At 42.7% G+C, this 22694-nt stretch overlaps 1 protein-coding gene across 7 annotated transcripts in view; it reads right to left on the bottom strand.

Moving 5' to 3' along the window:
- LOC117192172 (syndecan-like) overlaps positions 1-22344 on the bottom strand; it is a 155825-nt gene extending 133481 nt beyond the window's left edge. For 2 of the 7 annotated variants that reach the window (XM_033396825.1, XM_033396826.1), the window contains exon 1: positions 22022-22344. In XM_033396825.1, coding sequence (XP_033252716.1) covers positions 22022-22147 — 126 coding nt within the window. In that variant the 5' untranslated portion in view covers positions 22148-22344. The remainder of the gene's footprint in view (positions 1-22021) is intronic. The other 5 variants (XM_033396828.1, XM_033396829.1, XM_033396830.1 and 2 more) reach the window with 4 other exon arrangements.
- Positions 22345-22694: the final 350 nt, after the last annotated feature.

Below are 22694 nucleotides of genomic sequence, written 5' to 3'. Positions count from 1 at the left end.
CCGATCGCAGTTTTTCCACTTGCACCTGGCACTCGAGCAGCTGCTTCCTGCATTGCTGCTCTAAGTTTTGGTACTCCAGCGTTGTGGGTCGAAAATCGTCAATAGAGATGCACGAGGAAGTTTCAAATGCGGCTAAAGCTGCACGCTTATTCTCCGAGCTATCAATGCTTCCTGATACTATCCAACCAAGTTTTGTCTCCTGCAATGTTGGCAATTGGGCTGATAGTCGAATCTGTCCGACGCACATTAAATCGAAGAACAAACCAGAACCTATCAACATATCGGTACGTTGGGGCTTGGAGAAATTAGGATCAGCTAGTTTTAGATTATTCGGCATTGGCCAATCCTTTGCGTCTACGCCGAAGTTAGGCTGCATTTCCGTAATTGAGTTGGTGACAATTGCAGCGAAGGAAGCTCGATAGCTTGCGTCCTGAGATTGTACAACTATATATACAGACTTGCTCGAAGGTAGAATGGAATCTCCGATTCCAGAGATGTGAACATAAGACGAGCGATGATCCAACTGCAACTGATCAGCAAGTCTAGATGTTACAAAGTTTGCCTGTGATGCAGAATCCAAAATGGCACGACATGGGATAAGTGCTCCAGAACGATCTGTTACATGGACGAGGGCAGTAGGTAGCAACACGTTCTGGCTAGGCTGAGATTTCTGGATCGAGGGGGAGGGCTAGAACACCCGCTTGCTAGAAGCACAGTCGCGGCCTCTTGCTGGATCGATTCCTCGACCGGTGAAGAGGAAGATGAAGCACCAGTTCCCAATGGAATGTGGAGTAGCGTGTGATGTTTGGCCTGGCAATGCCTGCAAAGTCCTGACCTGCACCTCTGCAATTCATGGCCTTTGTTGAGGCAGTTCAAACACAAGCGGCTCTTCTTTGCTTCTTTGTATCGTTCAAACGCAGAGAGATTCAGGAATGCCTGACATCTAGATATGTTATGCTCGGAGGAATTGCAATGGTTACATATGGGGTTAGGATGGTCGTTACTGGAGGTGATAAGGGTAACAGGTTTGTCTTCTCCCACCTGTTGACTAGGACTTGTTGCCATGGCTGATCCCAAATTCTCCAGCATCCGACACCTCGCTTCCAAAAATGAGGCCATGCTTGACCACCGAGGCAATCCTGACGTCGGCAAGTTCTCTTCCCATTTCTCCTTTGTTTTGTGGTCCAGTTTCGTGCCTATGATGAAGATCAGCAACCCATCCGAAATCTCCTGCGGGGTCGCCAAGGTCTGAAGTGCACGCAAGTGCGAATTGATTTTGTCGCTGAGCGCGCGCAAGCCGATAGCTGAGCCCTTCTCCACCCCTTGCAACCCGAAAATAGCCTTGACTTGTGCCTGAAAATGTAACAGTTTATTATCGAATCGCAACATTAGCAAATTCAACGCCTTGTCGTAATTCTCCTCAGAAAGTTCCAAGGAACGAATCGTATCCAGCGCAGCACCATCTAGACATCCACGAAGATATTGGAATTTTTCGATGATTGGTATACAATGGTCATTGTGCACCATTGTCGAGAACATCGAGTGGAATTCTGGACAATCCATGTAGTTCCCCACGAATCGCGGAAGCTGCAACTCGGGCATTCGAGAACGGCCTATACTATTAGAGGCGAACAACGACGAATTCCCCTCGAGAGTATGCCGAGCCGTTGAATTGGCAACATTTACCGTGCGAGCAGCCATCAACTCCCGCGACAGCCTGGACCTAACCTTCACATAAACATTCGAAAAGTCCAGTCGGGCATCATGGGCTAACTGCAGGAAATCCAGCCTTTCAAGGCTCGTTTGAGCGGCATCGAAATCCGCATTCATTCGCTCGATTTGCTCTAATCGAGCTTGAAGTTCTGCCTCATCTAACTCGGCAAGCTCTTCCTTGGTGAGAAAGCGATCCATGGCCTTTAGTTGGCGCGCGATGGACTCGGCCTTGTGCTTGTAGAAATCTACATCACTCGGCATTGTGCGTTCGCGACATTGGTAGGCTCAGGTGCTGCCATGTTGAGGTGTTAAAAGAGTCACTCAGCACGACCGAAAAAGACACCCTGTATACGTATAAACGTGTGAACCGAAAGCAAAGGGATTACAGCTAATGCCTTTAGCTGTGCGGCTGTGCGAGCTGTCCGATTCCGCTTTGTACTCCGCTTGTGTGTATTAGTGAGTTCGCTGCACTGCCTACCGCACTGCACTGACCGAATTGTCGCGACAGAGAAATTAATAGCCAGCAATGCGTGTATGTAGGTGTATGTAAGTGTGTTTTAGCACCGAATTGTGCTTAACCGCCGAAAATTTGCTAGGCCTAACGAATGTCGATCGCGAATGATTATTAATTGACACTGCAACTCAGAGATCACGTCGGGGTCACCAAATTTTATGTGGAGATAATGTTATTTATCCCCAATCGGCCGACTAATTATTTCGAATTAAATAAAACTCGGCGCAGAAATAAAATTACGATATGTTCTTTAATGCGTGACATCCAAATTGCAAGTGTGTCTTGCCTGCCCTTTACATTGCCGCTCCGATCGCTAAGCGCAGCTTCGCTCGGCCGACGTCGGTAGGCAGACGCAAAGCGGAGATAGCGAAGAGCGAGCTGTCAGAGAGCGTTTAGCAGGGCAAGCAAGCGCAAAGCTTTAACAAACAAATGAGTGACATAGACCTAAGTAACAAGCAAAATAAGCGGCTGAGGGCCAAGAATTAGGTGCTATTTGGCAAGCAGCTAATCGGCTGGGTTCTGCTCCGAACACGTATCTTTAAAAATGTGGATGCCACAGATTTTCGTCCTTTGTGGGGGCGGAAGTGGGCGGGGCGAAGTTTTGAAATATTTTTGTAGCAGTGACATATCACAGAAGTCTGGATCCTAAACATCGTTGCTCTAGCTCTTATAGTCTTTGAGCACTAGGCGCTGAAGGGGATGGACAGACGGACAGACGGACGGACGGACAGACGGACAGACGGACAGACGGACGGACGGACAGACGGACAGACAGACATGGCTCAATCGACTCGGCTATTGATGCTGATCAAGAATATATATACTTTATGGGGTCGGAAACGATTCCTTCTGGACGTTACACACATCCACTTTTACCACAAATCTAATATACCCCAATACTCATTTTGAGTATCGGGTATAAAAATCATGAATAATGCAAACACACTATATTTTTCAATCGTTTGACTAAAATATTAATGCGACGACCGCAATTCCATGACATAACGCAAAATATTTCAAAAAATATTGCACGATTTTTGAATACGACTGTGAATATTATACAAAAATTGTAATATATTTACGCAATAATTTGGAATTTTCAATTGGAATATTCATTAAGTGCCGTGTGTTTATCAGAAGGAATTATTCCATAAATTAGGGAACTGCAACATTACAGAATTTCAGAAGGAAGGATAAAACTGCCAAGGAATGCCCTTGGAATAGCTCTACTTATCGGGATGCAAGGGAACACATAAAACCTTAAATACTCTTCGAAAACGGATGTTTACAAAGGGATACAGTGTTTCGAGATTGAAGATACATACATCACAGAACCTTTCTCGAAGCCCGGGGAAAATCCCCGTTTCTAGGGCTCGTCTCGTCTTGTCTCTCTCCCTCAAATCTACTTATAATAAACTTATAGAAATGACCTCATTTATTCAATGCCCTCACATTTAATTTCGTTTGTTTGTTGTTTTTGCAATGCTTTTCAGCGGTAATCAGTGAGCGCCAGTCCATCACGGACTTCCCCGGACGACCTTTCCCGGGGATTATCGCTCTCCACGACGATGACATTTATTCTTTGTTCTTTCCACATATTCATTAATTTTTACAGCCAATTTCTTTATCAAAGACGAAAATAAGCCAATGGCAAAAAACAAAAAAAAAACCTCCCGATGAGTGGGCGTGCCATTAATAGGGAGGGGATTAGCCATTTTAAGGCGATTATATGTGGGGGACAGTCGTTGCGTTTCGCTCCGAAAACATACACAAAATATATACCTTTAACTTATCAGAATGTTAAGGTTATTTTATTTGAAAGGCAGCAGAAGATCAGTATACAGAATTATATGTGCTTCCGAGTAACATACGCAAGAGACAGACGCCTAAAGAAGAATATCGATATGAGAACATCGATATGCAGCAGTGCACATGCGCTCAATTTGAACACTCCTTCTCAACACAACGCATGTTTACAAACTTTAAATATACTTAACTAATATTCAATAACATGTCAAGCACTTATAAACGATCTTTTAAACCAAATGCGAATACAAATTTATGGTGCTTAACCTTGGCTAAGTTCTTTGTGAGGACATCTGCTATCATCTCATCAGTTGGCAGATACGCAATGTTGACTTCACCTCTCTTGAGAACCTCTCGAATATGATGTATCTTGACGTCGATGTGCTTTGTACGTGCATGAAACATGGGGTTTCTAGCAAGCTGCTGTGCTCCAATGTTGTTGCCGTACATCTGAATAGCTGACTCCTTGGACATCAGCTTCAAGTCAATCAGTAGGCTGCGAAAGTATATCGCCTCTTTTGCTGCAGATGATAAGGCTATGTACTCTGCCTCCGTGGAACTGAGGGCAACCGTCGATTGCTTTCTTGACTCCCAAGAAACCAACATGCATACATAGCCAGTGAATGACTTTCGGTTCGTCATATCACTTGCCCAATCTGCATCAACAAAACACTCAATTGCCTTTCCTTGCTTTGTGTAGCATATCTCCCAGTAGATAGTTTTTGCCAAATATCGAAGAATGTGCTTGGCTGCCGCTTCATGCTCGGAATGAGGATCCTTGTTACGTTGTGCTAATTTGTTCACCGAATGCGCAATGTCCGGACGAGTCATAACAGCAATATAAGATAACTCTCCAATTAGCTTTTGGAACGATGTGATGTCGACCCTGCGGCAGTCCTCTTTGTTGCATGCCAACTGGTAACCAGCTTCAAGAGGCGTGGACGTCTGTCGACAATCTTTCAAATTGTACTGTTCGAGCAACTCTCTAATATACTTCCGTTGGCTGATTGAAATCGCACCCGTACTGCCTTCACGTTTCACCTCAATACCTAAAAAGTATTGCATAGGCCCGATGTAAACCACATCAAATTCTGCTGCGATCTTTATCTTGATATCAGATATATCATCTAGGTCCTTGCACGCCAAAATAATGTCATCTACGTAGACAGCTATTAGACACATATTTTTACCTGGCTTACAATACAGACAGGGTTCGTTGACAGTCGGTATAAAACCAATGCGTCTCAGCGTTGCATCCAACGTAGAGTTCCACACTCTTCCTGATTGTTTTAGGCCATATATACTTTTGTGAAGCCTCAAAACGTGATTTGGGTGAACTTCGCTGATGAAGCCCTCAGGTTGTCTCATAAAAACCTCATCTTCCAATTCGCCGTTGAGATACGCCGTGACAACATCCATTTGATGTAGGTGGAGACCATGTTCGACTGCAAGTGCAGATTATCAACCTGATAGTTGCGTGGCGTACAACTGGTGCAAATGTTTCCTTGTAGTCGATCCCGTAGCGTTGGCTACAACCTTTCGCCACCAGACGTGATTTGAGCCTGTTCACGCTTCCATCCGGATTGGACTTAACTGCGTAAACCCATCTGCATCCAATGGACTTTTTCCCGCTAGGCAATTTAGTAAGCGACCACGTGCCGTTCTTCACGATAGATTCGTACTCGTCCTTCATTGATGTTCCATATCTCGCCTTCAGTAGACCGTAAAGCTTGTGCGTAGTTTTGTGGAGCTTGTACGTCTGCTGCCAGTATCGAATTGAGCATATGATACTGCTTCCATGGTCGTCCTGGTTTGCCCGTCCGTACTATGGTTGGGCGTCCTGGTCCTCTTATTGGTTCTGGAATTACAAGAATGTCATTACTAGACCTAATCTCCTCCTGATTTTCTGGCTCATTTTCTGGATCTTTAAATTGCTCGCTATCCATTTCGGGTTCAGAGTCCTGGTTTTGTTGAACCTCAATTGATGCCATGTCATTGGAACATGATGCATCTAGTTTGCCCCCTTCAAGTTCTACAAAAATGACATCCCTACTCTCTACGAGTTTCCTGGTTTCTTTACTGACCAAACGGTATGCTTTGGCCGTATCCGAGTAGCCCACCATTATATAATCTAAGCCTTTCTGTGCGAACTTTGATTTCTTTGTTTTATCTAGAGCTATCGCTACTGAGCCAAAAACTCTTAAATGCGATACCACTGGCTTTCTACCTGTCCATATTTCAAAAGGTGTCACCCCGCTCAAGCTGCTGCTTGCCACTCTATTTCGCAAATACGTGGCAGTTTGAATCGCTTCTGCCCAATAGCATTCACTTAACCCAGCATGCAGCAGCATACTTCTTGCCATTTCTACCAATGTTCTGTTGGCCCTTTCTGCAACTCCGTTTTGTTGAGGTGTATATGGCACTGTTAAGTTTCGCTTTAATCCATTTTGGTTTAGGTAATTATTAAAAACGTTTGATATGTATTCTCGGCCATTGTCGCTTCGTAAAACCTTGACTTTTCTCCCAGTTTGGCACTCAACTTTACTTTTAAATTCTTTAAAAGCCTCGAAAACCTGATCTTTGGTTTTTAGGAAACTTACTGATACATATCTTGAACAATCATCAATAAATGTGGCGAAATATCGATTACCTCCCATTGACTGCTTTTGCATTGGACCGCATACATCAGTATGTATTAAGTCTAGAACGCCCTTTGACCTGTTTGTGCTCGATTGAAATGGTTGCACGCAAATTTTATTTTTTGCGCATGTTGCACACACTTGTTTTGGCTTGTATATGCCCTTGAGACCTATTACCATCTCCTTGTTAACCATTTCCTTTAATGCGTCAAAATGTACATGGCCGAACCTATTGTGCCATTTGAATGCATCTGCTTCAACATTTACAATGTTCATACACTTTTCCTGATTGTCCTGAACCATAAACAATCCATTTTCCAGATGAGCCTTTATAACTATTTTTCCGTTTTCAAAAATCATCGCTTGATTTTTCTCAAACACAACTTTTTTTCCATGTTTAAATAGTTTTGTGACCGATATAAAATTGTACTGCAAATCTGGTACCAAGATAACCTTTTCCAGCGTAACGGATCTATCACCGAACTTTACTTGAACAGTTCCATGCCCTTCAGCAATAAGTGATTTACCGCCGGCTAAAAATACTTTTATTAATATTATTATCTTCCGTGAACGACACAAAGCGTTCCTTGTCACAACATAGATGCGCCGTTGCGCCACTGTCTATGCACCATGCATTTAACATCTGGTCATTTGGCTTAGCTAATTTTAATTTTTATTTTTAGCATGCTCAAGCTCGGCAAATCATCTCTCGTCTCAATCGCCACAACAAAACTTTCATACGATTTAGGCAAACCATTTAGCAACACAACTGATAAGATCTTTTCATCAACCTTTATGTTGATGCTAAAGCCTCGTGTACCACCTGGAACTTCCGCAAATATTCCTGTGCACTTATACCATCCGACATTTTTAACGTCAACAATTGTTTAATTAAAAGCACTACCCTTGCTGGTCCGCTTGGCCTGTGAATTTTATTTAGCTTTTGCCATGCCTGTGACGACGATACACAATTTTTAATATTGTTTAGTTGGGTCGACTTAACACAAAGTAAAATTGACGCCAACGCCTTTTGATCCTTTAGTTCAAAAGCTGCACGTTGCTCATTTGTTGCACTTTCACTAAGCTCAATTTTACCACTGACGATTGGCCACAAATCATTTTGTATGAGAACACTTCTCATCAAAACTTCCCATGTGCTATAATTGTTTTCGTCCAGTTTCTCAATATTGAAATTCATATTTCCACTCATTTTTATACTTATTGTCCCACAGTGCAAAATTTGTAACTGTCGATCGTCTCATGCACAAAGCAACTACGACGACAATACTGTTGTCCGTGTCTTTCTTTTGTTTTTTCGTTTCCTTTTAAGTATCCCTCCGAGTTGCTATTTACACACACACACTCGGGATTTTCTAAGGCTTGGTATACACACTTTTGGGTATACACACTCGCGGTTTTGTGCGGCTTGGCATACGAACTTTTTGGTATACACACTTGAGTCTCCGTTCGCTTTTGTGTTTCTTGATCCGTTGGGACTGCTTTATTTTGGACTTTAAACCACGGCAACGGTCCGATTCGCTGCAAAAATCTAATCAAAAAAACACAATGCGAATTTGTTCAACTTGTAAGATATGAATATTAGTTTATAAGATTTGAATATTAGTTTAAGATTTACTCATCGATAGTATTATAAGAAATACCAATATACTCGATATATCGATACTTGTCCTCGACAAGTATCGATATGCCAATACACATTCATTCGAATACGACGATCAAGAAAGAAGAACATATAATAAAACCGTGCTATTAAAAGTTTACATATCAGGTGTGGGGTTTGCCCAAAAAAAAACTCTGTGATGAACTATGCAGACATAAGAGCGAAAACCAAAAGTGAACTTAGCGACATATTGCGTAGGCAAAACGTATATTTTGATCAAGATGCCAACATACACCAATTACGTACAGCAGTAAAAAAAATCATGGAAGACACGCATGAGCTAGGAAATACGGCGCCAAGCGTAGACGATACTATGCAGGCAGACATTTTTGCAGTCCCGGTTGAGCGCGAGATAGATAGAGACAACCGTAGTGCACAACACGCAGTAAAAGCGGCGCCAGAAGAATATGGTGAAAATGTGCAGAAGGCTCGAGAAGCATTCATGCCGCGACAAGACAACGCTTGTTCGAAATTGACCAACCGATCCGATGAATACGAAGAAGAATCGCGCCGTTTGCAGCAGTTGGAACAATTGTACGTTTCTCGCAAGCGCTTAGCTGATCTCAAATTAAGCATATTGAAAACGGAGAAAGAGGCTATGGAGTTGGAAACGCTGAGAGATTGCATCGACTTGACACACATTGAGGCGTTGATGCGTCCATTTTCTGGAGATGACGACCAGGCTGTAACCAGTCGGATAAGTAACTTTGAGGACATTATGAATTTCCATGGTGTATCCGAGTCCAAATGCTGGATATTAGCGAAGCGGCTGCTAGGCGGATCGGCGAAGGCGTACATCGACCATGTGGCGCCTTTGACTTGGCAATTGATGCGAGCAGAATTGCTAAACGTCTTTGAGCAGAAAGTGACAGCGTGGGACATTGGAAAGCGACTGGAGGCACGGAAAATTGCAAATAATGAAAGCGCATTGCAATATTTCGTCGCAATGTGCAGCATAGCGTCGCAAGCAGACATGGCCACGAGCGATGTGGTCAAATTCATCGTAGAGGGACTGCAGGACAAGACGGGCATGGCAGCATCCATGCTATATTGCAGCACACTCAACGAGTTGCGTGACAAGATGGTCACCTATGATAAGGTCAGAAGAGCTCCTGGCGTCGTAGCAATTCGTAGCGAAGGTATGACAAAGGGAAAACTAAATGTGAGTATGGCAGTTGGGCAGCAGCAAGGTGGTGGCGCAATGCGTTGCTACAACTGTCGGCAATTTGGGCACGTTATGAAGGAATGCAGTCAGCCAAAGAGACCGGATGGGGCATGTTTTAACTGTTGGAGTACCAGCCACCTATATTCGCAGTGCCCGAAACGAAAGATGGCCACTAGGGTAGCTGCAGTTCAAGATGAGGAGCGACCAGGAGAAAAAAACAACGACGATTTAGCGGCTGTCCAGTTAATCACTTTATGACTTCCGTTTGGTGAACAAAGAGGCGTCAGTATTTTTAGTCTATTTGATACAGGTAGCCCTGTAAGTTTTATTCATAAGTCTTTGATACCGAAGTCGGCTATAGTTGAAGCCTATAATGAAGTTAGGAAATACTATGGACAAGGAGGACAACCAATTCCCATATGGGGAAAATTTAAGTGCCATATTGAATTTTGCACAAAGAAATATATCGTTTTATTAAACATCGTAGATGATAACATGCTGCCTTTGCCGGTATTGTTGGGACGCGATGCCCTTAAAGTTATTGAAGTAAAATTAGTTCATAAGAAAAATATCAATGCGAAGCAACACACATCATTAAGTTCGTTAAAGCAAAAAGCTATTAGTTTAACCTGCGCGTCTTTATTCACCGAACGTAAAAATAATATTAACATAAGACTATATGATAAGTTAGATGGTAATCAATCAGAAAGAAGCGAGCTAATCAAACGTTCTAATCCATTTAAAAATCAGACACAAGAAAACTCAAGGAATGACAAAATGGCCATCGAGAATATGAATCAAGGCGACGAATTCAGTAACTTTTGTGCGTCGCTAGAGATTGATGAAGAGGAACATATTAACGTAGGTTTCGAATTTGGCCTCACTCTTGCAGAAAAGTGTAGGGAAGTTATTAAGACATACTATTTACACAAAGAATTTGACTTTAAAGCACCACCAAAGTATCAGATGCAGATTCGTGTAACAGAAACAACACCATTTCATTGTACTCCGCGTCGTTTATCCTACCATGAGAGAGAGAAAGTAGCTGAAATAGTAGATGATCTGTTAGAAAAGAAAGTAATCCGTCATAGTGAGTCTCCTTATGCTTCCCCGTTGGTCCTAGTAAAAAAAAAATCAGGAGAACTTCGAATGTGTGTCGATTACCGTGGTCTGAACAAACGAATTGTTAAAGATAATTTCCCATTGCCCCTTATTGAGGACTGTCTTGAGTTTTTAGAAAACAAGTGCTGTTTTTCCATTATAGATTTGAAAAGTGGGTATCATCAAATAGGCGTAGAAGAAAAATCAGTTCCGTATACATCGTTTGTGACACCGCAAGGACAGTATGAGTACTTGAGAATGCCCTTTGGGTTAAAAAATGGATCCGCTATTTTTCAGAGATTTATTTCGGAGCTCTTGAGAGACTTTATTAGGAACAAAAGCATTGTAGTGTACATGGATGATATATTAGTAGCGACTAAAACAGTTGAAGAACACATGGATATATTAAAAAGACTATGCATTCGGTTTAGCGAGCAAAATTTAGAGATAAATCTAAAAAAGTGTAGGTTTGTCAATCGAAACATCGATTTCCTGGGGTATAAAGTTAATCAAAACGGAATAGTTCCTAGTGATTCCCATATTGAGGCCTTGAAAAAATACCCAGTCCCTCAAAATGTAAAAGCACTGCCCTCATGCTTGGGATTCTTTTCATATTTTCGACGTTTCATGTTGTCATTTGCGACGACAGCTAAGCCCTTGGTGCAGCTGTTAAAAGAAGGTGGTCCGTTTCCCATGAATAGAGAACAGGTGAAGACGTTTGAAACTCTTAAGAATGCGTTGGCAAATCCTCCGGTATTAGCCATTTTTAGCCCAAATAGAGAAACGGAATTACATACAGACGCAAGTTCATACGGTTATGGCGCAATACTGATGCAAAGACAAGATGATGGGAAGATGCACCCTGTGTCCTATTATTCCGGCAAAACAACAGAAAGAGAATCACGTTATCATAGTTTCGAACTAGAGACATTGGCTATAATTTATGCATTGAGGCGTTTTAGAGCATATTTGGAGCATAGGTCCTTCAAAATAATCACGGATTGTAATTCGTTAGTACAGACGTTAACCAGAAAGTCAATTAGTCCTAAGATAGCACGGTGGTCCCTAGAGTTAGAGAACTATGATTACTCCATTATGCACAGACCTGGAGCCAGTATGGCGCACGTTGATGCGCTAAGCAGACAAGATCAAGTGACGAATATGTTAGAGGTTGGTTATAGAGTCAAATACGGTTTAGAAAAGTCTAATTTAGAAAAAGATGAGAGTAGAAAGCAATATACAAGGAATAGTGTAAGTAGAGACAACCCTGGTAGTGAGCATAGAGGTACCGTAGAGAACCCTGTGATTAAGTGTAGAGAATTAAATATCAGTAGAGAGCGTAGTAGTACCGTACAGAACCCTGCGATTGAGTGTGGAGAATCAAGTGCAGTAGGAAGTAGATTGGGAAATAGGTGGAAGTCTGATGATAGAGAGAACCTTGGTAGTGATTGTAGAGATAACATAGAGAATAGTGAATATAGGGAAGAGGATGGATCGAAGATTGAAATTAGAGATTTGAGCCAATGTAGAAGAAGCGTTAACGATGTGGTGGGGGGAGTAAAGTACATTAGTAATAGGAATTCAGATAAAGAGAAAAAATGTGTTGAGGATACAGTAGAGAGGGACAAGTTAAAGTTTCAGGAGGAAAGATTACTAAAATCATTGATAGTTGGGGTAGTAGGTGCAACGCCAGAAGATGTTGATTTGATATTGCAAACAGAACAGATGTTTCTATGTTCTATGTTTCTATGTACCAATGTGTATGGAAGAGCAGTTGATAAGGCGGTCACACGAAAAACTGGGACATCTGGCCGCAGAGAAGTGCGTGAGTGACCTTTTGAGGACCTACTGGTTTCCGTCAATGAGAAGTAAAGTGGCAAGGTTCATCAGAAACTGTCTACCGTGTATACTACACTCGATGCCTAAAACAATCCATAACAGAACGCTCCATAGTATCCCAAAGTCGTGTGTTGCTATTCATACCCTACATGTTGATCATTTGGGTCCGTTGCCGAGTATTAGATCTAAGCGAAAACACCTTCTTGTGGTAATAGATGCATTCACTAAGTTTGTCAAATTGTTCCCGGTTAATAGTACCAGCACGCGGGAAGCGAAGGATGCCTTAAGTAAATATTTTGATTTCTATAGTCGCCCTACTAGGATAATATCAGATCGTGGGACCTGTTTCACCCCGTTAGAGTTCTCTAGTTTTCTGCAGGAGCTAGGGATAGAGCACATTAAGGTAGCTACAGGTGCACCGCAGGTGAATGGCCAAGTGGAGCGGGTGAATCGTGTTCTTACTCCTATGTTAGGAAAACTGTCAGAGCCCCTTGAGCAAGCCGATTGGTATAGGTTGATGAGCAAGGTAGAGCACGCCATTAATAACTCCGTTAACAGCAGTACGAAAAAGACACCTAGCACATTGTTATTTGGAATACCCCAGAAAGGACCCGTTGTAGATGAATTAACCGAATACCTAGAGGAGAAGTTAGCGTCAGAACTTAGAGAGTTGGAAACTATAAGATAAATAGCAAGTGAGAACATACGGTTGTCGCAGAAAAGAAATGAGAAGATGTATGCCCATAAACATAGAGCCCCATTAAAGTATGAACCTGGTGACTATGTAGCAGTCCGGCATGCGGACACTACACCGGGGATCAATAAGAAGTTCGCACCAAAGTATCGAGGACCGTACAGGATCAATAGAGTATTGGATAATGATCGTTATGAGGTTGTCGACATTGAGGACTGTCAGTTGACGCAAATGCCATTCTGAAGTATACTAGAACCAGCAAGGCTTAAACCCTGGGTAGAGTGTAAGGATAAAACCATGGTCTCATGTTGTTAATCGATGAAATAGTATGTTAAGTAAGACAATACCGAATAAGAAATGTTTAACCAACTGTATGCCTTAGTGTGTAGATCGTGGGCGATCTGTAGTCAGGTTGCCCGAATGTAAGATATGAATATTAGTTTATAAGATTTGAATATTAGTTTAAGATTTACTCATCGATAGTATTATAAGAAATACCAATGTACTCGATATATGCCAATACACATTCATTCGAATACGACGATCAAGAAAGAAGAACATATAATAAAACCGTGCTATTAAAAGTTTACAAACTTGTTCTTTTGCCTTTCTATGTACACACATACACTAATGATTCTATGCCATTTTTTTAGCACTGCTTTTCACTAAGCACCAAACAATGTTTATTGTTTCTCACTGTTTCTGTTTTATACTGTTTCTGGGTGAATTGGTGTCTGGGCCCATAACCTGTTAAAGTTATTTTATTTGTAAGACAGCAGAAGATCAGTATACAGAATTATATGTGCTTCCGAGTAACATACGCAAGAGACAGACGCCGAAAAAAGAATATCGATATGAGAACATCGATATGCAGCAGGGCACATGCGCAGTGTTGTTAGAGATCAATATCTAATTATCGTGGCGGTCACTTTGAACACAGAACAATTCATAAAGTTCCCAAAATAATAAACATTTTTACAACCGAAAAAACTAAAACTAAAATTCAACGATTAGTTGCATGGAGAAAACATGAGAGAGAAATATATTCGTGAAATATTTTAAGATCAGAGTATATGTACACTAGTAAACAAATCTGCATTTCTGTGTGGGTATATTTATATGTATACATATGTATGTACGCCCCATTCTGTGGCAGCATCTGCGTGGGCCTTGTGGGCAATACGAACGTGTGGGCGTTCCAAAACACACAACAAGGCTGTAAAAATTGTTCCACAAACAATGCGAGCAAACCAAAAACCAAAACCAAACAACAAAAGCAGCAGCCATAAAACTCACGAATAGCCTATACTCTTACTTATGTTCTGTAGCTTTCGCGTTCCCAGTGGGAGACCATTTTTATACCCGATACTCAAAATGAGTATTGGGGTATATTAGATTTGTGGTAAAAGTGGATGTGTGTAACGTCCAGCAGGAATCGTTTCCGACCCCATAAAGTATATATATTCTTGATCAGCATCAATAGCCGAGTCGATTGAGCCATGTATGTCTGTCCGTCTGTCCGTCTGTCCGTCCGTCCGTCTGTCCGTCTGTCCGTCCCCTTCAGCACCTAGTGCTCAAAGACTTTAAGAGCGAGAGCAACGATGTTTTGGATCCAGACTTCTGTGATATGTCACTGCTACAAGAATATTTCAAAACTTTGCCCCGCCCACTTCCGCCCCCACAAAAGGCGAAAATCTGTGGCATCCACAATTTCGACGATACGAGAAAACTAAAAACGCAGAATCGTAGAAGATGACTATATCTTCTAGAGTGCAAAATCTGAACCAGATCGTATAATTATTGAAATCAAAAAAACCATTTCATTCTTTCTCGCTCTGTCTCTCTCTAACACACAGGTTTCATGGTCGGTTTTGCCAATTGCAAAATATGAGTTCAAGGATCTCAGAACCTATAACAGCCAGAGCAACCAAATTTGGTATCCACACTCTTGTGATATCGGTTTTGTGTCAAAATTTCGCCACACCCCCTTCCGCCCCCGCAAAGGACAAAAATCTGAGGCATCCACAAATCTCAGAGACTATTAAGGCTAGATTAACCAAATTTGGTACACACACTCCTTTAAGATGTCACTATAAAACGTATATCTCAAAATTTCGCCCCACCCCCTTCCGCCACCACAAAGAACGAAAATCTATTGCATCCACAATATTGCACATTCGAGAAAACTAAAAACGCAGAATCATAGATAATGACCATATCTATCAGATTGCTGAATCTGGATCAGCTCAAATAATTTTTATAGCCAAAAGGAACAAATCAATTTGCAGTGGCTACGCAGCGCCCGACGTCACGCTCAGACTGATTTTCTGTCTCTCTCGCACGCACTCTTTGTCGTGTCGTTTAATATTAGCGGCGTCTGCCGGAGAAGAGCCATACTGACTTAGTATCGGGTATAACTGTAGAGTTGCGGTGTCCGCAGCAACTCACAACGTTCCCCCTCGTTGGGATTATAAAGGAGTACTAATCGAATACCCATGCCCTCCTCTTCGGCCTAGTCAAACGACTGCATTTTGTAGGGTATAAATTCAAAACGCAACGATTCCCATTCCAATGTTTGAAAAAGAAGAAAGAGAAAACTCGCTCAAGGGGTGGACGGGGGGGGGGGGGGGGGGGGGCGTAGAGAGAGGAAAGCCAACTGGAAATGAGCAGTAAACAGTAGGAATGTGTAAAAGTTTATTGAAAAGCCATCGGCAACATCAAACAAAGCAACAACAGATGAGGGGGGGAGAGAGACGAAAAGAGGAAGAGCAAAAGCCAGAGAATCAAACGAAAAAACGCATAATTATGAAAGTATGCAGAGAGCGTGGGTTAACACAAAGCGTGAGCGACAGGGAGCGGCGAGTCGTTGCGTGGGTGTTACCCGTTAACTCTTTTTCAAACAATTTTTGTTTCTTCCTGGCTTACATTTTCCATGTTAATGGTATGCAAACACAAAACCAAAAGCAAAAAGAGATGAAGAAAAACGCAAAAAGTCAAAACTGGAGAAAAAACAGAAGCAACAGCAAAAACCAACAAAATAACGACAGGAAATACGCGCCATATACGAAATGTAAAGAGCTAGAGAGAGATGGACGGAAAGAGGACCGACGGAGAGTCAGAGAATATTTTTCGCGCGATTTGCGTCAATGGAAAACAAAAAGGGAGCCAGGAACTGGAAGAGGCCGAGGAAAGTGGATTGCATCTTATTCATGGTGAATTTTTTGCAATTAAAACAAGGGGAGAAGAGGGATATAATAAACACAGCGCGAGGTAAACAAATCAACTGTAAATTCGCCAAGAATAAGAGAGCACGCCGCCACATGATCCTACACACATGCCAAAGAGAGACAGCAACAAGAACATGACGAATCGGCAACTAAATCACTATCAGAATGGTACACAAAAGTGGACGGAGGGGGGAGGGGAGGCAAAGAGAGCGACGACACAGAAAATGAAAACAAAATTGTAAAAAACCAACAACAAAAACACGCACACGCACATTACAGCGGAAGAAGATGGAGGAGGTGCGGAAGAAGAGACTTGTCCGTCAGCAAACCGCAAAAAATGAAACATGAGACTAACGTGTAATAAAACATGAGGGTAAGGCATTACCGGAGAGTAAAGGGCGAGGGGAACGTCCGAACGAGAGAGGGTGGTTAGCCTCACCTTTTGTAAATACACCTTGCACGAGACCAAGTCGAAACAAACATATGAAACGGCAGAAGCAGACGAGCAACAGCAGAGCGACAATGAAATGCGGCAACAACGCTTGAATATTGACTTTGCGTTACCCTTCTCTCCAACAGCCGCAGCAGCAGCAGCAGAGTCCAGCGTCAAACGGGGGCGGACGCAGGCGGTTCAATCTGCTTGCTGTTGTTGTTTGTCTGTCTTCAGTCGCGCCGTCGCGACGACGCTGCCGGCCTATGCATACATGAGGACAGCGCTGTTTGTGTGTGCAGCACACACACACAACTGCCGCCTCAGCAGCCGCCGCCGAACAGTGTTAACACTGGCGAGCATGTTGAGAGTTTTAGGCGGAGTTCGACTTTGGCTTTAACAGTTCCAACTAGAAATTATAGGGGTATAGTAGTTCAACCATCAATTACCACCTACATAATTCCCCACATATCCGATTAGATAGCGCACGTTTCATTTATTTTGCTGCACAGTGTACAAGTTCGAAGTTTGTTGTCTCTCCGTTTTCTGCCTCTACTTCTTCTTCGAAGTTGCTGCTGCCTACCCACATACACACACACACACATACACTCTCCCATTTTTATACCCGATACTTAAAATGAGTATTGGGGTATATTAGATTTGTGGTAAAAGTGGATGTGTGTAACGTCCAGAAGGAATCGTTTCCGACCCCATAAAGTATATATATTCTTGATCAGCATCAATAGCCGAGTCGATTGAGCCCTGTCTGTCTGTCCGTCCGTCCGTCTGTCCGTCTGTCCGTCTGTCCGTCCCCTTCAGCGCCTAGTGCTCAAAGACTATAAGAGCTAGAGCAACGATGTTTTGGATCCAGATTCTGTGATATGTCACTGCGACAAAAATATTTCAAAACTTCGCCCCGCCCACTTCCGCCCCCACAAAGGACGAAAATCTGTGGCATCCACAATTTTAAAGATCTGAGAAAACCAAAAACGTAGAATTGTAGAGAATGACCATATCTTTAAGACAGCGGATCGTATTATTATTATAGCCAGCATCAAGAAAACAATTTCATTTTTTCTCGCCCTGTCTCTCTCTAACACACACGTAGCATAGGCGGCTTTGCTTAGAGTAAAACATTAGCGCCTAGATCTCAAAGACTACAAAAGCTAGAGCAACCAAATTTGGTATCCACACTCCTAATATATCGGACCGAGACGAGTTTGTTTCAAAATATCGCCACACCCCCTTCCGCCCCCGCAAAGGACGAAAATCTGGGGATATTCAAAAATCTCAGAGACTATTAAGGCTAGAGTAACCAAATTTGGTATCCGCACTCCTGTTAGATCTTACTATAAAACGTGTATCTCAAAATTTCGCCACACCCCCTTCCGCCCACACAAGGGACGAAAATCTGTTGCATCCACAATATTGCACATTCGAGAAAACTAAAAACGCAGAATCATAGATAATGACCATATCTATCAGATTGCTGAATCTGGATCAGATCAGATCATTTTTATAGCCAATAGGAACAAATCAATTTGCAGTGGCTACGCAGCGCCCGACGATTTTCAGACTGATTTTCTGTCTCTCTCTCGCACGCACTCTTTGTCGTGTCGTTTAATATTAGCGGCGTCTGCCGGAGGAGAGCCATACTGACTTAGTATCGGGTATAACCGTAGAGTTGCGGTGTCCGCAGCAACTCACAACGTTCCCCCTCGTTATGCTTGGGCTTGCATGTTCTCCTTCGTTACGTTCCGTTCATTTACAATTTACAACGCGCTCTTTCGCTCTCCTATTTTCTTACTCTCTTCTACTGCTGTTACTGCTCTCTGTCTGGCGCAAATGTTTTTGCTTTCGATTCATTTGTGGCAAACCTTTAATTATTGTTGTATGAGATTTGGTTTGAATACTTTTAGGACAATCAAAATTGACTAATTGCGATTATTTTTCATGTTCTATTGGAAGCACACGTGTCATAGGCAGTGCTCTCTCTCCCGATCGCTGCTTGCTGTAGTTGACAATGACGCAGATTACTTTTGCGGCCGGACGGGATCTTGTCAATTGAACTTACATTGATTACAGCTAGAAAGAGAGAGCGCATCCAAATGGCAAATTATATGCCATTATCCGTACTGCAGCTGCATGTGTGTGTTCGACATCACTGATAACTTCTTGACATCGGGCTCGGGTCTGTCGCCAAGTCTCTCTGCTTCTTCCCCTCGCAGTGACTAAGTCAAAAGAACTACATACATTGGTGCCAGCGGGACGGGGGGGTGTGCGGAAGAGCGTAAGCAAAGTGCATGCACACGGCACTGCAGCAGCGACAGCAACAACAACAACTGTTGTAAAGCAAAGTGCAAAGTAAATGAAAAGAGAGACACACAAAGGCGAGAGGGACGAGCCACCGCCGACGCCACACGTGAATAATAATTGAAAAAGCAGCGAGTGCAAGTGAATAAGATAGATGGGAATTATGTGCTCCACACAATGTAAGTTAATGGGAAGGTGAGGCAGAGTCAAAAAGAACGGAGCCTCTGAGTGGCATCCAAACGAGAGACAGCAGATGGTTGTTGATGGTGAAGCAGAATAGCCATAACCACAAAAAAGCAATGAGGGAGAGGGAGAGAGAAAGAGCAAATGCCAATTTTGGCAAAAACAAGTGACCAACAGGACAAAAGATGGACGGAATGGCAAAAACAAGATTACTTCGAGCCCCCACCGATTTCATCCACATCACAGAAAGGGGGAGGAGGATGAAAGGCCATCGCCATATTCATTCTGGAGAGTGTAGTAGTCATGTGTGTTTGTGTGTGTAGAAATTTTTCGGTCCAATAAGTCACACACCAACAACAAAATGAAAAGGCAGCCAGCCAGCAAACAAACAAACAAACAAACAGAGAGGGAGACAGAAACAGCATTCGAAATTGGCAACTGCCGGATACTTTTGTTGGCCAACTACTTGACTGGTTGACGTTGGCAACGCCGGCCATCGATACCAAAGATCATCATCATCGTGACCAGAACCAGACCAAAACCAGGCCCAAACTAGAGGCAGAACCAGCCAAAGGCTAGAGATGGTAGCAGACTTCCACAGTAGCTTAAGCCATGAGAAAGTACTCATACTCCTTCTTTCTTATCTCTATGTAATCGCTAAAATACAGATTAATACAGATTAAGCTATGACTGATTCATCTACAACATTCTACAACTACAACTGTAACACAAAAGTTCTGATGCTGCAATTAAAACTCCCTCCCGATGCACAGCACTCATCTGTCATCACTAAATGGGAGAGCGGACTGGAGCCAAACGCCCATCAAAATGAGTTGGACTCGATGACCAATTTCAGATTTTCAGCCTTATTTGAACAGACAAGACCGACCACATCCACATCCACATCCCCATCCCCAGACTCCACAGCAGAGCGGAAGCCTTGTCTATGCCTCAATACCATAGCTACCATGCAATTATACAAGGTGGTCTCGTCGGGAGCCGAAGTTCGTTCGTGTTGTCCCTTATCGTCAGTGCATGCTTGCTTGTTGATGATGAAGGTTGTTCACGGACGAATTCTTTGATATATTCTTAACCCTTATGTCCCGACAACAACAAAATTATAAAAAGCATATAAAAAAAATACCACAGAATTAGAAGTAATCTTTATATATTATGTAAAAGAACATTTTAATATAAGTAAAAATGTTGAAGAAAAATTATTAATGGCTGCATAAAATTTAAATATTAATATATCAGTAAAATCATTTTATTTTAAAATTTTAGAGCCCACGGGCCTGTTAAGGGTTACACAACATCAACATATACCGTCTCACTCACACTCACTATACTATTTGCCCTTCACTCGCACTTATTGCTAGCATACGTTAAGGGACTAACTTTTGCCGACGAGACCACCTTGTATAATTGCATCATGGGCGTGTATGATAAAAACCTCTCATTGACGGACACATTGAGAAAATGGAATGAAAAGACCCGATCAAATCTGTTTTTGCTCAACTCGCTCTTCGCTCAAGCAAAGACCGATTTTTTCACTTCTCTTTTGTTCCTGTTTTTCACTGAGCATCTTGTCGCGAGTGAACGAACAAAGTGTCTTTTGCGTATGTATGCGTGCTTGTACGTGTGATGCTTATGGCAACTATCAACTTTTGTGAATTCTATACGGTTTGACTATTGGAGCTTAAAATGAATCGTGAAAAGCAAAACGAAAATGTTCGTTTGCCAATTTTGCAAATAAATATACATATATTTACATTATATTCATACATATATGAATAAATAAACATATACACGAAAAAAAAAAACTAAAAACACTTTACTCAGACACTTTTTTGGTTCTGCTCATCTAAAGACACTTTTGCTGTGAGCGCTTGACCAAAGTGTCTCTCTAAGTTGTTATTGTGAGACACGATTGTGTGTCGGGCTCACCCGAAAACCCGAAACACATAACACAAGCGAAGAGACAAAAAGTGTTCTGCTCAGTGAGAGACCGTGTCTTCGTGGTCTTTTTCGGTTTTGTCAGTGACGAGACAGCAAAGGGAAAAAGTGTTGACCGTCGTTTGCGAGCTATGCTCAATACCAATGAAAGGCTGTGCGTCTGTGTGTCCATGCAGACGTTTTTAATGTCTTCTCTTTGGAAACAACAAAAACCAACAGAAAGGAGAGCTGACCGAATGAACCGTCAGTTACCCTCTCAGGTCCGTATATCTGTTGGTTTTTATATGCTATGGTAATCCAATCTTAGCGGTTCCTGGCTAAAAGTAATCACGAAGTAATATATTTGAGAAATACTTCATTCTCGGCATTGCCAAGCCTTGAGTCAAAACCATGATACCGTCTCGAATAACAGGGTATAGTATAACAAGATCAGCCTGGAGCCAGAGCTCCACTTCATTATCTGCGTCATCGCTTGGCAGCCTCAAATTGCATCGAGTGCAATGCCTGCGAGACTTCATTGTTGCATCTATTGATTAAGTTCTTGCCGCCCTCCCCTGCCACTCTCTCTCTCGCTCCTGAGTTTCCTGAGAGAAACACAGAGAGAGTTAAAACCGCAAAAACCACCTAAGTGAAAAGGAAAGAAAGCAGTGGCTGATATGGGAGGGCAGATTCTCAAGGTGCTTAATGTGGGTGATGGAGAAACAGAATTAGAAGGAAGGAAGTGCACATCCGAAATTTATCCACAGGGGTTGAGACTTACCTGATCTACGGCATGGGTGGCGGCCACTAGAAGGCTCATCAGCAGTGCTGAGAGCATCAGGCATTTACCGTTGCAACGCAGCGAGTACGTCGCCGTCAGCGTGCTGTTCCTCTGCCTTGGCATCATTCTTCTCTCAGTGGTGTCGTGGGCGTCGGCGTCAACGTCGACGTCGCTGTCTTCAGATGATGGGAGCAGCGGCTGGAGAGATCTTCCAGTTTCTGTTTATTGATATGTGGAGGGGCGGGCGTCACTACACACACAAATATCACTACTATACACTATGAATATTACTCCGATTCACGATCTTGTTACGAGCTTTAATAAACTGGTTTTACACTGCAAAATACACACGTTTTAGAAGGCGCAATTGACCAAGAGAGGTAACACTCGAGGATCGATTAGTGTTCGGGCCAGCCGCTGAAGAATAACCGTAACTTTAACATTATTATTGTATGAGCAGAGAGAGCCGCCTATGTTGTAAAACGTTGACGTTCTGCAGAGCTGCTGCGCTCTCCCGCTAAAGGGGCTCTCTGCCGCCGCCACTTCGGCAAATACTTTGATCTGCTGCCGCCACTTCGGCAATCACTTTGATCTAACGCCGTCGTCTATAGTTTAGTTCTATGCTAACCCCTCTGCGCATTGGTTGCATATCGATCTCGCATAAAGTTTATCT

Source organism: Drosophila miranda (assembly GCF_003369915.1).
Source record: "Drosophila miranda strain MSH22 chromosome Y unlocalized genomic scaffold, D.miranda_PacBio2.1 Contig_Y2_pilon, whole genome shotgun sequence".
Classification (NCBI taxonomy): Eukaryota; Metazoa; Arthropoda; class Insecta; order Diptera; family Drosophilidae; genus Drosophila; species Drosophila miranda.
Note: the sequence above shows the minus strand (reverse complement) of the source record. Positions and strands in the feature narration are given on the sequence as shown.